This window comes from Chlorocebus sabaeus, chromosome 11 (assembly GCF_047675955.1).
Source record: "Chlorocebus sabaeus isolate Y175 chromosome 11, mChlSab1.0.hap1, whole genome shotgun sequence".
NCBI classification, from domain to species: domain Eukaryota; kingdom Metazoa; phylum Chordata; class Mammalia; order Primates; family Cercopithecidae; genus Chlorocebus; species Chlorocebus sabaeus.
Window position 1 is genome coordinate 120,970,049 of NC_132914.1, and position 13,482 is coordinate 120,983,530.

The following is a 13,482-nucleotide window of genomic DNA, read 5'->3' on the forward strand; positions in this document are numbered from 1 at the left end:
GGGGTGGCACCTGCCTGTAATCCCAGCTACTCTGGAGGGTGAGGCAGGAGAATCATTTGAACCCGGAAGGCAGAGGTTGCAGTGAGCCGAGATCACGCCACTGGACTTCAGCCTGGGTGACAGTGAGACCCTGTCTAAAAAAAAAATAAAGTTTATGGAGTCATGCATCCATTGCCCATTTTAGTTAATCCTTATTTCTACCCCCGCCCCCCTGCCCCCAGCACCCACTAATCTGCTTGCTGCCTCTAGGGTTGTTTTTTCTGGACATTCCGTATGAGTGGAATCACACAATATGTGACCTCTTGTGTCTGGCTGCTTTCACTTAGTATGAAAGTCATCCAGGGTGGATGCAGTGGCTCATGCCTATAATCCTAGCACTTTGGGAGGCCAAGGCGGGCGAATCACCTGAGGTCAGGAGTTCGAGACCAGCCTGGCCAACATGGCGAAACCCCGTCTCTACTAAAAATACGAAAATAAACTGGGCGTGATGGCACGTGCCTGTAATCCCAGCTACTCGGGAGGCTGAGGCAGGAGAATTGCTTGAACCCAGAAGGCAGAGGTTGCAGTGAGCTGAGATCCTGCCACTGCGTTCCAGCCTGGGCGACAGAGCGAAACTCCGTGTCAAAAAAAAAAGAGAAAGTCATCCCTGTTGTTGCATGGGTCAGTAGTTCACTCCTTTTTATTGCTAAGTAGCATTCCATTGTGTGGATACAGACTGTAATTTCTTTTCTTTTCTTTCTTTCTTTTTTGTTTTGGGACAGGCTCTTGCCCTGTCACCCAGGCTAGATTGCAGTGGTGTGATAACTGCTCACTGTGGTCTCGACCTCCTGGGCTCAGGCAAGCCTCCTGCCACAGCCTTTTGAGCAGCTGGGACCGCAGGCATGCACCACTAGGCCTGGCTACATTTTTATTTTTTGTAGAGATGGTGTCTCACCATATTGCCCAGGCTGGCCTCAAACTACTGGCCTCAAGTAGTCCTCCCACCTCAGCCTCCCAAAGTGCTGGGATTATCAATGCGAGCTGCTGTGCCTGGCTGTAATTTCTTTAACTACGCTGACTGTAATTTCTTTAACCAGTTTTCTATTGTTGGATTTTTGGGTTATCATTTTTTCTTTTTCCCTGAGATTGATGTTGTCATAGATAAATTTTTATCAGTTTCCATAGCTTTTTCCTTAGGTTAAATTTCTTCATGGGGTATTGCTGGGCAAATAATCATTTTCAGGATTTTTTCTTTTTTTGAGACAGGGTCTCACTCTGTCACCTGGGCTGGAGTGCAGTGGTGCAGTCTTGGCTCCATCCAACCTCTGCCTCTTGGGCTCAAGCAATTCTTGTGCCTCAGCCTTCCAAGTAGCTGGGTTACTCAGGTGCGCCACCACGCCCGGCTAATTTTTTTTTTTTTTTTTTTTTGCGATAGTACCTTGCCCTGTTGCCCAGGTTGGAGTGCAATGGTACGATCTTGGCTCACTGCAACCTCCGCTTCCCGGGTTCAAGTGATTTTTCCACCTCAGCCTACCGAGTAGCTGGAATTACAGGTACCTGCCATCATGCTTGGCTAATTTTTGTGTTTTCGTAGAGATGGGATTTCACCATGTTGGCCAGGCTGGTCTGGAACCCCTGACCTCAACTGATCCGCCTCCCAAAGTCCTGGGATTACAGGTGTGAGCCACCGCACCTGGCCTAATTTTTGTATTTTTGGCAGACTTGGGGTTTCGTGGTGTTGGCCTGGCTGGATTTTCAGGCTTTTCTAATAACAGTTGATAGATTGCTCTCCAGAAAGTTGTGTCAGTTTATAGTTCCATTCAATAGTATATAAGAGCGTACGTCCCCCAAACTTTGGTGATGTTTTATTTTTTACATAAACGTATTTTTAAATTTTAGAAATTTAAGCCATATTTTTCATCCATTTCTCAGCTCAACCAGAACATAAGTACTTTCCAAAGAAAATTTGTTGGAGAAGTGAAGAGGTGTGAAGAGCTAGAGCGAATATTGGGTAAGTTTATTTTCTGATTTAGTAACTTAAATAATTACCTTTATATAGACAAACCTTGTTTGGTTTAGAAATACTGGAAAATATAGAGAAGCAGAAAGGAAAAAAAGAAATTGTATTCTCGTCATTCAGAAGTAATCACGGTTATGTCGGCATGTATTATTTTTCTGTGTTTTAAATTCATCTATTAAAGTAAAAATTTACAAACATAACAGCCTGGTTATTTTGTTGTCACCCTTGTTTTTTACTTGACAGTGCTTACTATACTATAACATCTTTTCGTGTCAGTAGACATAGATTTTGGCCCGTCATCGTTTTTGATGGCAGCATAGTATTTGATTGTATTAATATTAGTAGACATAGATTCTGGCCCATCGTCGTTTTTGATGGCAGCATAGTATTTGATTGTATTAATATTAATGTGCCATGGCTTATTTAACCGATCCCTTGTAGTTTATTATAACTTAAAAACATTGTACATGTTAATAAGTTGCTTAATTTAAAATTTTATCAAGGAACAAGGGAGGCAGAAAATGGCAGATGGATTGGTTGACAATAATTTCCTTTTTCTCAGGGCTTCCTTTGCCAGTGTTCGATCAGTGCTGATTGTTAACCATTTCAACTCAGTAGCCCAGGGCCACTTCTTTTATCTCTAAAATCTTTCCCATCTTAGCCTGATATTAGTCATGATCAAATCAAGCCTTGACGTTCTCACTGAAGTGGAGGGAAAGTAACAGTCAACTGAAGGACAAAGCTTGTTTTTTGTTTTTTTTTTTGAGATGGAGTCTCGCTTCGTCACCCAGGCTAGAGTGCAGTGGCATGATGTTGGCTCACTGCAGCCTCTGCCTCGTGGGTGCCAGCGATTCTCCTGCCTCAGTCTCCCTAGTAGCTGGGACTATAGGTGTGTGCCACCACACCTGGCTAATTTTGGTATTTTTAGTAGAGATGGAGTTTCACCATGTTGGCCAGTCTGGTCTCGAACTCCTTGTTAGGGACAAACTGCCCCAAAAAACCTTCTTGGTACTGCCAGTACTTCCCCCAAACCTCTCTGTGCTGCCCACCACTCCCCCTTATGCTCTGCAACTCCTCTCTGTGTCACCCACCCTTCCCCCTGAGCCCCCTGAGCTTACATTTCTAAGCTTACATTTCTAAGCCCTTATCTAGGCACCAAGGTGAAGCCAGCAGACTTCACTTATCAGATCTTCCTGCGATAAGCAAACCACAATTACAAACCATCCGGACTGCACAGGGGGAGGTCTGGAAAGCCTAAACAAACTTTGCCTACATCCTCCTATAAGTTCCTTCATCTAGCTGCTACCATAAAGGTCACAAGGTGATATATGGCAAAGTTAATCAACAAACGACCCCAGGGTCTCTCTCCCCCATATAAACCCTTCATTTTGTAAGTTCAAGGCTGCCGCCTCTGTGATGGAGCAGCTGGCAGGTTCAGTAAACTTACTCGCCTGACTTTGGGTCTATTCTTCCTTTCTCTCCACTGACCTTACACTCCTGACCTCAAGCGATCCTCCGGCTTCGGCCTCCCAAAGTTTAGGAATTACTGGCGTGAGCCACCACACCCGGCCTGTTTGTTTAAATTGGGGATTTTTAAGAGTAACGGGAAATTTTAGTCATCTGAAATCTAGTCGTAGTCATATTGCTTGAGGTCCTAGTTATTTGTGTGGCTCATGTATGTTAGTGGCACCATATTCCTGTCTTTGCAACCTGGGTGAATCATTGGACAGATGGTGTCTCCAGGATGAGGTTTTTAAAGGTAGGGCAAATGTGATAACACATTAGGCATATCCAGGACTTCCTGTAGCTTAAACTGTTTCAAAAGAATGCAGGGCTGGGCATGATAACTCATGCCTATAATTCCAACACTTTGGGAGGCCAAGGTGGTAGGATCACTTAAGTCCAGGAGTTTGAGACCAGTCTGGGCAACATACTGAGACCCTGTCTCCACAAAAAATAAAATTAGCCAGGCATGGTGGCTTGTGCCTGTAGTCTTAGCTACTCGGGAGGCTGAGGTGGGAGAATTGCTTGAGCCCCGGAGTTTGAGGTTATTGCGGGCCAGGATGACACACCACTGTACTCCAGCCTGGGCGGCAGAGTATGACCCCATAAGATTGCAGACTTAAAACAGTGAAACAGGACCTCTCAGGGAAATTTAGGTGTACACCAGGCATGGTGGTACACATGCCTATAGTCTCAGTTACTCTGAAGGTAGAGGTGGGAGGCTCTCTTGAGCCCAGGAGTTCGAGGCCAGCCTGGGGCAACATAGTGAGACCCCTGTCTCTTAAAAAAAAAAAAAAAGAATAAATTGAAGTTGTCTCACACGTTCGTGTGAAGAGACCATCAAACAGGCTTTGTGTGAGCAACAAGGCTGTTTATTTCACCTGGGTGCAGGCGGGCTGAGTCCAAAAAGAGAGTCAGCAGAGGGTGGTGGATTATCATTAGTTCTTACAGGTTTTGGGATAGGCGGTGGAGTTAGGAGCAATGTTTTGCGGGCCGGGGGTGGATCTCACAAAGCACATTCTCAATGGTGGGGAGAATTACAAGGAACCTTCTCAGGGGTGGGGGAGATTACAAAGTACATTGATCAGTTAGGGTGGGGTCATCAGTTCAGGCTATTTTCACCACTTTTGTGGATCTTCAGTTGCTTCGGGCCATCTGGATGCAGTGCAGGTCATAGGGGATGTGATAGCTTAGTTTGGGCTTAGAGGCCTGACATTCCTATCTTCTTATATTAATAAGAAAAGCAAAACAAAATAGTGAAGTGCTGGAGCAGCAAAATATTTTGGGGGTGGTATAGAGAGATAATGGGTGATGTTTCTCAGGGCTGTTTCGAGTGGGATTAGGGTCAGCGTGGGAACCTACAGTGGGGGAGATTGAGCTGAAGGAAGATTTTGGGGTGAGGGGTGATTTGTGGGGTTGTTAGAAGGAGCGTTTGTCGTGTAGAATGATTGGTGACGGCCTGGATGCGGTTTTGTGTGAATTGAGAAACTAAATGAAAGACACAGGGTCCAAATAAGAGGAGGAGAAAAACAGGTATTAAAGGACTGAGAACTGGGAGTACTCAGGACATCCAATTACAGAGTGTCCAAGGGGGTTCAGCATAATTATTTGCTTGGTTGGCGAGTGAGCACTATCCTTGAGTTTTTTTATGTTGTCATATACCAGGCCAGATTGATTTAGGTGAAAACAACACTCTTCATTTAAAAATATACAGAGTCCTTCCTCTTTTTTTTTTTTTTTATCAGTGAGTAAGTCAGGGCCTCGTTGATTTTGGAGGAAAGAGAAATGCAAAGCCAGCAATTGTTTGTTAAAGAAGGATTAGAAACGACTAGGAGAGAGTGAGTTTGATAGGGTGGTGGAGATAGCTGGGGAGAGGTAGAGGAGAACGGGAACCAGAATAAGAGTGAGTATAAAAGTAAAGAATAGGACTTCATTAGGTTGAAAGTATTGGAGGGTACCGTGCCACTGAAGATCTTCTATCCACTTCAAGAGAGACTTAAGGGGTGGCAATTTGAGGTAAAACCATGAGCCACTAAATACCAAGAGCCTGAGAAACTGCTTGGGTGATTTGACTGATAAAGGCTGGTCCCTTATCGGACTGTATAGAGGTGGGAAGGCCAAACCGAGGACTTATGTCTGACAGAAGGGAAGAAATAACTGCGGTGGCCTTCTCAGACCCTGTGGGAAAGGCCTCTAACAATCCAGGAAAGTGTCTAGCCAGACCAAGAGGTACTTTAGTTTCCTGACTCGGGGCATGTGAGTAAAGTCAGTTTGCCAGTCCTGGGCAGGGGCAAATCCCCGAGCTTTATGTGTAGGGAAGGGAGGGGGCCTGAGTAGTAGAATAGCAGATGGAACAACTGAGAAGTGATTTCCTTAAGGATAGATTTCCACGATGGAAAGGAAATGAGAGGTTCTAAGAGGCAGGCTAGCAGCTTGTAACCTACGTGGAAGAGGTTATGAAATGATGGCAGAATAGAATGGACCTGTGAGGCTGGAAGGAGATATTTTCCTTGGCCGAAGAACCATTTGCCTTGTGTGGGAAGAGATTGATGGGTAGAAGTTTCAGTAGGGGAGTAGGTGGGAGTGACCAATGAGGAGGAGAAAAGCTGGCCTTGGGTTATAGAAGTTGGAATGCTAGCTGCTTCTTTAGCTACCTTATCAGTCTAAGCGTTGCCCTGAGCGATGGGATCTGATGCCTTTTGGTGGCCCTTGCAGTGTATTACTCTAGCTTCCTTTGGAAGTAAAGCAGCCTTGAGAAGAGTTTTTATTAAAGAGGCATTAATGATAGAGGACCCTTGTGTAGTGAGGAAACCTCTTTTCTGCCCATATAACAGCATGGTGGTGCAGGATATGGAAGGCGTATTTAGGGTCAGTATAAATATTGATGCATAATTCCTTTGCAAGAGTGAGGGCTTGAATTAAGGCAGTGAGTTCGGCTTGCTGAGAGGTAGTGGAGGGGGGCAGAGTGGTGGCCTCAATGATAGATGTGGAAGATACTATAGCATAGCCTGCCTTTACTGGTGTGTGGTGATTAGGCCTGGTGGAACTGCCACCAATAAACCAAGTGTGATAAGGGTGAGGAACAGGAAAGAAGGAAATATGGGGAAATGGAGTGAATGTCAGGTGTATCAGAGAGATACAGTCATGGGGGTCAGGTGTGGTATCAGGAATAATGTGGGGGGCCAGGAACAATGGTGGGAGACTCAACAAAGAGTGAGTACAGCTGAAGGAGCCAGGGAGCAGAAAGTGTCAGGTATGATGAAGAACATAGATTTTGGAAATTATGAGAACTGTAGAGAGTGAGTTGAGCATAGTTTGTGATTTTTGAGGGCCTCAGAAAGTATTAGGGCAGTGGCAGCCAGTGCACACAGACATGAGTTGAGGGCTATGCTAAAACAGTAAGGTCAAGTTGTCTGGACAGAAAGGCTACAGGGCGCGGTCCCAGCTCTTGTGTAAGAATTCTGACCGCATAGCCCTGTACTTCGGCTGTGTGTAATGAAAAGGGTTGGGATGAGTTAGGGAGAGCTAGTGCGGGAGCAGCTTTTAGGGCTGTTTTTTAAGGAATGGAAAGGGGAGTGGGGAAAGGATTTAGGATTTATGGGGTCAGCTAGGTTTATCTAGAACAGAATGGGTTGTGGAGGGAGGTATTGAGGATAGGAGAGTATATGGCTTTGGCACCACGGGTTGGTTAGGCAAGACAACTTGGTTGATAAGGCACAGATCCTGAACTAACCTGTAAGACTTGTCTGGTTTTTGGACAGGTAAAATGGGGGAATTGTAAGGAGAGTTCATAGGCTTTAAAAGGCCATGCTGTAACAGGTAAGTGATAACAGGCTTTAATCTTTTAAAGCGTGCTGAGGGATGGGATATTGGCATTGAGCGGGGTAAGAGTGATTGGGTTTTAATGGCATGGTAAGGGGTTATCCGTCACCAAGGAGGGGGTAGACATGTCCCATACCTATGGATTAAGGTGGGGAGATACAAGGGGAGGATGCGAAGGAGGCTTTGAACTGGGGGAAAAGGTGGCAATGAGATGTGGCTGTAGCCCAGGAATAGTCAGGCAAGCAGATAATTTAGTTAAAATGTCTTGACCTAATAAGGGAGCTGGGCAGGTGGGGATAACTAAAAAAGAGTGCATAAAAGAATGTTGTCCAGGTTGGCACCAGAGTTGAGGAGTTTTAAGAGGTTTAGCAGCCTGGCCATCAATACCCACAACAGTTATGGAGGCAAGGGAAACAGGCCCCCGAAAAGAAGGTAATGTGGAGTGGGTAGCCTCCGTATGGATTAAACAGGGGACGGACTTACCCTCCACTGTAAGAGTTACCCGAAGGTCGGTGGGGGGGCTTCCGAGGCAATCAGGCAACGTCAGTCTTGAGCTGCTAAGCCGAGGAGATCTGGGAAGGAGTCAGCCAAGGAACGCTGGGTTTGGGCTCCAGGGGCTTTAGGAGTGGCGGTGATGTGAGTCAGACAGTCCGACCTGCAGTGGGGGCCGGCACAGACAGGGCAGAGCTTAGGAGGAATCCTGGGCTGCGGGCCTTCTGAGGCCCAGTGGCCAGGCTTTTGGCATTTGAAGCAAGGTCCACAGGGATGTTTTGAAGGAGCCCCTGGGAGCTGTGGCTTGGATGTTCTGAAGTTCTTGTATGTTGAAGACGTGGTTGTGGGTTGTCTTACCGCGGAGGCAAGTAGCTGTAACTCAGAAATGCATTGCTGTCTGGCTGCCTCCTCTCTGTTATTGTACACCTTGAAGGCGAGGTTGATTAATTCCTGTTGTGGGGTTTGAGGGCCGGATTCCAATTTTTGAAGCTTTTTCCAATGTCAGGAACTGACTGGGTGATAAAATGCATATTAAGAATAAGGCGGCCTTCTGGCCCCTCTGGGTCTAGGGTGGTGAAGTGTCTAAGGGTTGCTGCTAAGCGGGCCATGAACTGGGCTGGGTTTTCATCTTTACCTGGGGTAGTTTCTTTAAGTTTGTCATAATTAAAAGCTTTGTAAGCTGCCTTTTTAAGCCCTTAAACTAGGCAGGAAACCATGTAATCTTGCCTAGCTATACCTGGGGAATCTGCCTGATAGTTTCATTGGGAATCTTTTCAGGAAACTGCTCTAATGCCTTCCTGGAGGTCTGGCTCATGAAGCCGGCGGTTATCAGCATGAGATTGGGCTCCCCGGTTCATGTGGGGAGAGGGTAGAAGTTAGGATGACATTAAAGTCACTCCAGGTTAAATTGTAGGACAGAGTTAGATATTGGAATTCCTGTATATATTTAGTGGGGTCTGATGAGAAAGAGCCTAAACGCTGGCTGATCTGGGAAAGCTCTGATAGAGAAAAAGGCACATGGACCCTGACTATGCCTTCAGCTCCAGCCACCTCTTTAAGAGGAAATTGTTGGGCAGGTAGGGAAGAGCTAGTCGCAGAACGAAACTGTAAACCGGACCAGGTGTGAGGAGGGGAGGTGATAGAAGGATTATAGGGTAGGGGAGCAGAGGCTGAGGAAGAATTGGGACCTGGCTTGGCCTGGCGAGGAGCAGCCTGGGGAGAAGGGGAGAGGTCAGATGAGTTCATAGAAGAGAAGGATTCAGGCCGGGCGCGGTGGCTCACGTCTGTAATTCCAGCACTTTGGGAGGCCGAGGCGGGTAGATCACGAGGTCAGGAGTTCGAGACCATCCTGGCTAACATGGTGAAACCCTGTCTCTACTAAAATTACAAAAAATTAGCCGGGCGTGGTGGCGGGCGCCCGTAGTCCCAGCTACTTGGGAAGCTGAGGCAGGAGAATGGCGTGAACCCGGGAGGCGGAGCGGAGCTTGCAGTGAGCCGAGATTGTGCCACTGCACTCCAGCCTGGGCGACAGAGCGAGACTCCGTCTCAACAAAAAAAAAAAAAGAAAAAAGAAAAGAAGGATTCAGGGACTCAGCGCTTGGGGTGGAGACTGAAGAACAGACCAGGAGAGAAAGAAGAAAGATTTGGGACGAGTCTCACTGGGAGCGGAGACTAGGGAGGGACCAGTGCGTAAAAGAATGCCTGGACGTCAGGCACCTCAGACCACTTGCCCATTTTTCGACAAAAATTATCCAGATCTTGTAGGATAGACAAATTGAAAGTGCCATTATCTGGCCACTTGGAACTACTGTCGAGTTTGTACTGGGGCCAAGCAGTGTTGCAGAAGAAAATAAAACCTTTAGATTTTAGGTCAGGCCAGAGTTGAAGAGGTTTTAAGTTCTTGAGAACACAGGTTAAGGGAGAAGGAGGAGGAATGGAGGGTGGAAGGTTGCCCACAGTGAAGGAGGCAAGTTTAAAAAGAAGGGTAGAGACACGGAGAAGGGAGTGGGGAGCAGCCCTGGGCTGCAATGTGGGTGAACAGCCAAAGCAGGTGTCCCCGCAATTGACTTGCCACCAAGGGAATGTGGGTGAATGACCAAGGCAGGCGTCCCCGCGGAGATCAGGCACCAGTGGAGTGTGGGTGAATAATCAGGCAGGCGTCCCCGCAATGATTAAACACCACGGGAAGGCTGCCTTCCCGAGTCCGTGACCGGCGCTGGAGTTTTGGGTCCATGGATAAAATGTGTCTCTTTTGTCTCTACTAGAGAAGAAAAAGAACTGGAATTGGAAAGACAGGGAGATTGAAGTGTAGTGACAGGGGGAGACTGAAGGGTAGCGAGAAAGGCTGGAGAAGAGAGTGAAAAGACCGCTTACCCAATTTGAAATTGGTGAGAGGTTCCTTGGGCTGGTTGGTGTGAGGACCCGAGGTCGTAGGTGGATCTCCTCACAGAGTGAGGGCGAGGACAGGGGACTGGTCTCCCGAAGAAGTCCCTCTGACCCAGGTCTTCCGCACCATGTCTCACACAGCCATGTGAAGAGACCACCAAACAGGCTTTGTATGAGCAACAGGGCTGTTTGTTTCACCGGGGCGCAGGTGGGTTGAGTCCGAAAAGAGAGTCAGCAAGCATGGTGGGATTATCATTAGTTCTTACAGGTTTTGGGATAGGAGGTGGAGTTAGGAGCAATGTTTTGCGGGCAGGGGGTGGATCTCACAAAGTACATTCTCAAGGGTCGAGAGAATTACCAAGAACCTTCTTAAGGATAGGGGAGATTACACAGTTCATTTGTCAGGGTGGGGTAGAAACAAATCACAGTGGTGGTTTATGAATGTCATCAGTTAAGGCCATGTTCACTTCTTTTGTGGATCTTCAGTTGCTTCAGGCCATCTGGATGTATACGTGCAGGTCACAGGGGATATGATCGCTTAGCTTGGGTTCAGAGGCCTAACAGAAGTATAAATTGGTTAAAACAATTTACATTCATTTCTAGAAACTTCTTAAGCCCAGTGCTTCCTTTGCTATCTTGGTAAGACAGTTTCTTTTTGTTTTTCTTCCTTCCTTCTTTACCTGCCTCTCTCCCTTTGTAAACCAGTTAGTAACACTTCTAAATATTAGGCCTGATAATGACTAACAGGTATTGTGACTTTTAGGCTAAGGAAAGGAATGCTTCATGGAATTGAAAACATAAACCAAATAAAGTAGTTAATTTTGGCTGATGTACTATTAGTTTCATGAATCTAGTTTTTTTTATTTTTTATTTTTAATGACTGAAACAAAAAACATCTAAAACCACAGCTTCTGGAAGAACCACTTGTTCTTGCCAGTCTTGTACCACTCTTTGAACTTGACCTTGGCCTCCCATTGGGCCTTGCATTTAAGGGCAGGGTCTCTGAAGACCTGATGGTTTTGTCCAAGGGGATCGCCACAGGGTACTTTGTGGGCATGAGGTCATTATAGTTATAAACCTTCACAAAAGACCTGACCTTTGACCACTTGGCGATCTTCTTGCCCATGGCAGCTGTCACTGTGGGGATAATGGTCTATTTTTGCCACCAGAGTGTGGCTGCAGGGGCAGTCTGAGGTGCCATCATCAGTGTTCTTCATGAGGATTGGCTTTGTGTCCAGAGTAGTGTCCAGCCACGACTGGCACCACTTTCCCAGGTTTCATGAACTTGCGCATTTCTAGGGCCACCCTGACACTCGCCCCCCAGACTGCCGATGGCAGCGATTGCAAGACCCAGCCAAGCTTCTGAATCTAGTTTTTAACTTCAGTGGTGAAGCAGTGCAGGTTGTCCTCAGCCATAGCTTCAGGGCTGACTGAGAGCTGCAAGAGAGCCTGGCTCTTGGTGCTGGGTGGGTTTCCTGGTAGTAGTTGTGATTTTCTTGATGGACTGATGGATGCCGATCTCTTTCTGAGAACATCTGCAGAGAAATTACGTTGCCAGCTCCTGTAGGGGTATTGTAGGTCTATTACTTGGGTTATTCCTGCACTTCCAAGCGTACGCCTAACCTCTGCTTCATTCTGCACATGTGGAGACGACTGTGACTCAAAAGTTCTTTAACTAGAATATTAGAAATGAAAAAAATGGGGTGGAATTTCAGAAAAGGTTTATCCAGGTTGTTGTTCATTCTATTTATTTATTTGTTAAGTCACTAAGAGACAGAAGACGTTGTTGTTTATTTTGTGATTGCATGCAGATCTCTCTACGCAGCATTATTTTTGGAAACAAGGTTGCAAAAAGTGACCAATAAGTCAGTTGGAACAAGCAAGATTTTTGTGCATTTAGACATTGATTTTTAGATGGCTTGGGAAAGGTTGGGCTTTAAAATGTTTCTGACTGAAATGTATTATAGTACTGAATACATTATAGTACTGAATACATTTCTGACTGAAATGTGTTTTAGTATCTAATTGTTTAACTTTTATTTTCACAGTGTATTTGGTTCAGGAAATTAATAGAGCTGATATTCCCCTTCCTGAAGGAGAGACCAGCCCTCCTGCGCCACCCCTGAAACAGGTTCTAGAAATGCAGGTAACTTGCTTCTGACAAAGCTGTTTGCAGCCGTTGATCTCAGGGGCTGCTTACTTACATATTTCATATTGTCTAATGCTTTTCTGCCTTTCTTCTCAAAACCACGGAAGATGGTGATCTCTCTAGGCAGAGAGATTAAAGACCACTATTATGATTAACCCTCAGTAATAGATTATCTGTGATGAGTTTTAATGGTAATTCAGTTTTCTTTTGCCGTGTAAGGCATATGCTTCCTTTCCAGCTGGTGGTGAACAGAGGCAACAAGAATCAGGCCATCAAGCCTGGTTGATGATCCTGTACTGTTTCAGAAAGCTCATCCCAGGGTCACCCATGCCTTAGCTGCCTCTTCTTGTGCAAGGAATTGAGGCTTCGGTGGTGTGCCTTCACAGTCCTCCCGCATTTACCCTGGCCCTTCCTCTGTACATTTTGGAAGCTGGTATGCAGTCTGTGGCTTGTCTCGGGTGGGCCGCAAGCAGCGTTGTGTCACCCTGAGTTCGCTGGCTGGTGTGCTGGGGATACACGTGTCCCTGGTGAGAACACTCACCTGTTCTGTTTATTAATATCCTCCGTGAATTTGTTCCTCACCCTGTGAAGTAGGCTGGAGCTCTTGATGACTCTTCTAAAACAATTATCATTGTGTACCTGACACCATTCGGTAGGTGGCTCCTCTGTGTTTATCTGGGAGGAAGTCTTTCAGCACTTGGTGCAGGAGACTCCAGAGAGAACTCTCCAACCACATGAGTAACAGCAGTCATCTGGCTTGGCCTGTTCGATGGGTCACTTGTGATACAATTACAAACATAGTGATGACTGTGTACAGTGTTTGCAAGGCAAAGCAGAAGTATTGAATGTAGTATGTTAAGTGATTTGTTTGAATATAAGTTTTGATTGACTCAGTGATTTGCTTTACAGATTTTTGCTTCTGTTTTTCAATACTTAAGTATTTTTAAGGATGTTTAGTATGTAACTAATTATTAAAGATTCTCATGAATTTTTTTTTTTTTTTTTTGAGACGGAGTCTTGCTCTGTCGCCCAGGCTAGAGTGCATGCAGTGGTACAATATTGGCTCACTGCAGCCTCCACCTCCCGGGTTCAAGCAATTCTCCTGCCTCAGCCTCCCGAGTAGCTGGGATTA

At 46.1% G+C, this 13,482-nt stretch overlaps 1 protein-coding gene and 1 pseudogene across 1 annotated transcript in view; one reads left to right on the forward strand and one right to left on the reverse strand.

Moving 5' to 3' along the window:
• ATP6V0A2 (ATPase H+ transporting V0 subunit a2) overlaps positions 1–13,482 on the forward strand; it is a 56,822-nt gene that overhangs the window by 4,372 nt on the left and 38,968 nt on the right. Inside the window, exons 2-3 of the mRNA XM_008005137.3 lie at positions 1,912–1,990; positions 12,250–12,347. Coding sequence (XP_008003328.1) covers positions 1,912–1,990; positions 12,250–12,347 — 177 coding nt within the window. The remainder of the gene's footprint in view (positions 1–1,911; positions 1,991–12,249; positions 12,348–13,482) is intronic.
• On the reverse strand, positions 9,708–12,240 carry LOC140712810 (large ribosomal subunit protein eL27-like; annotated as a pseudogene).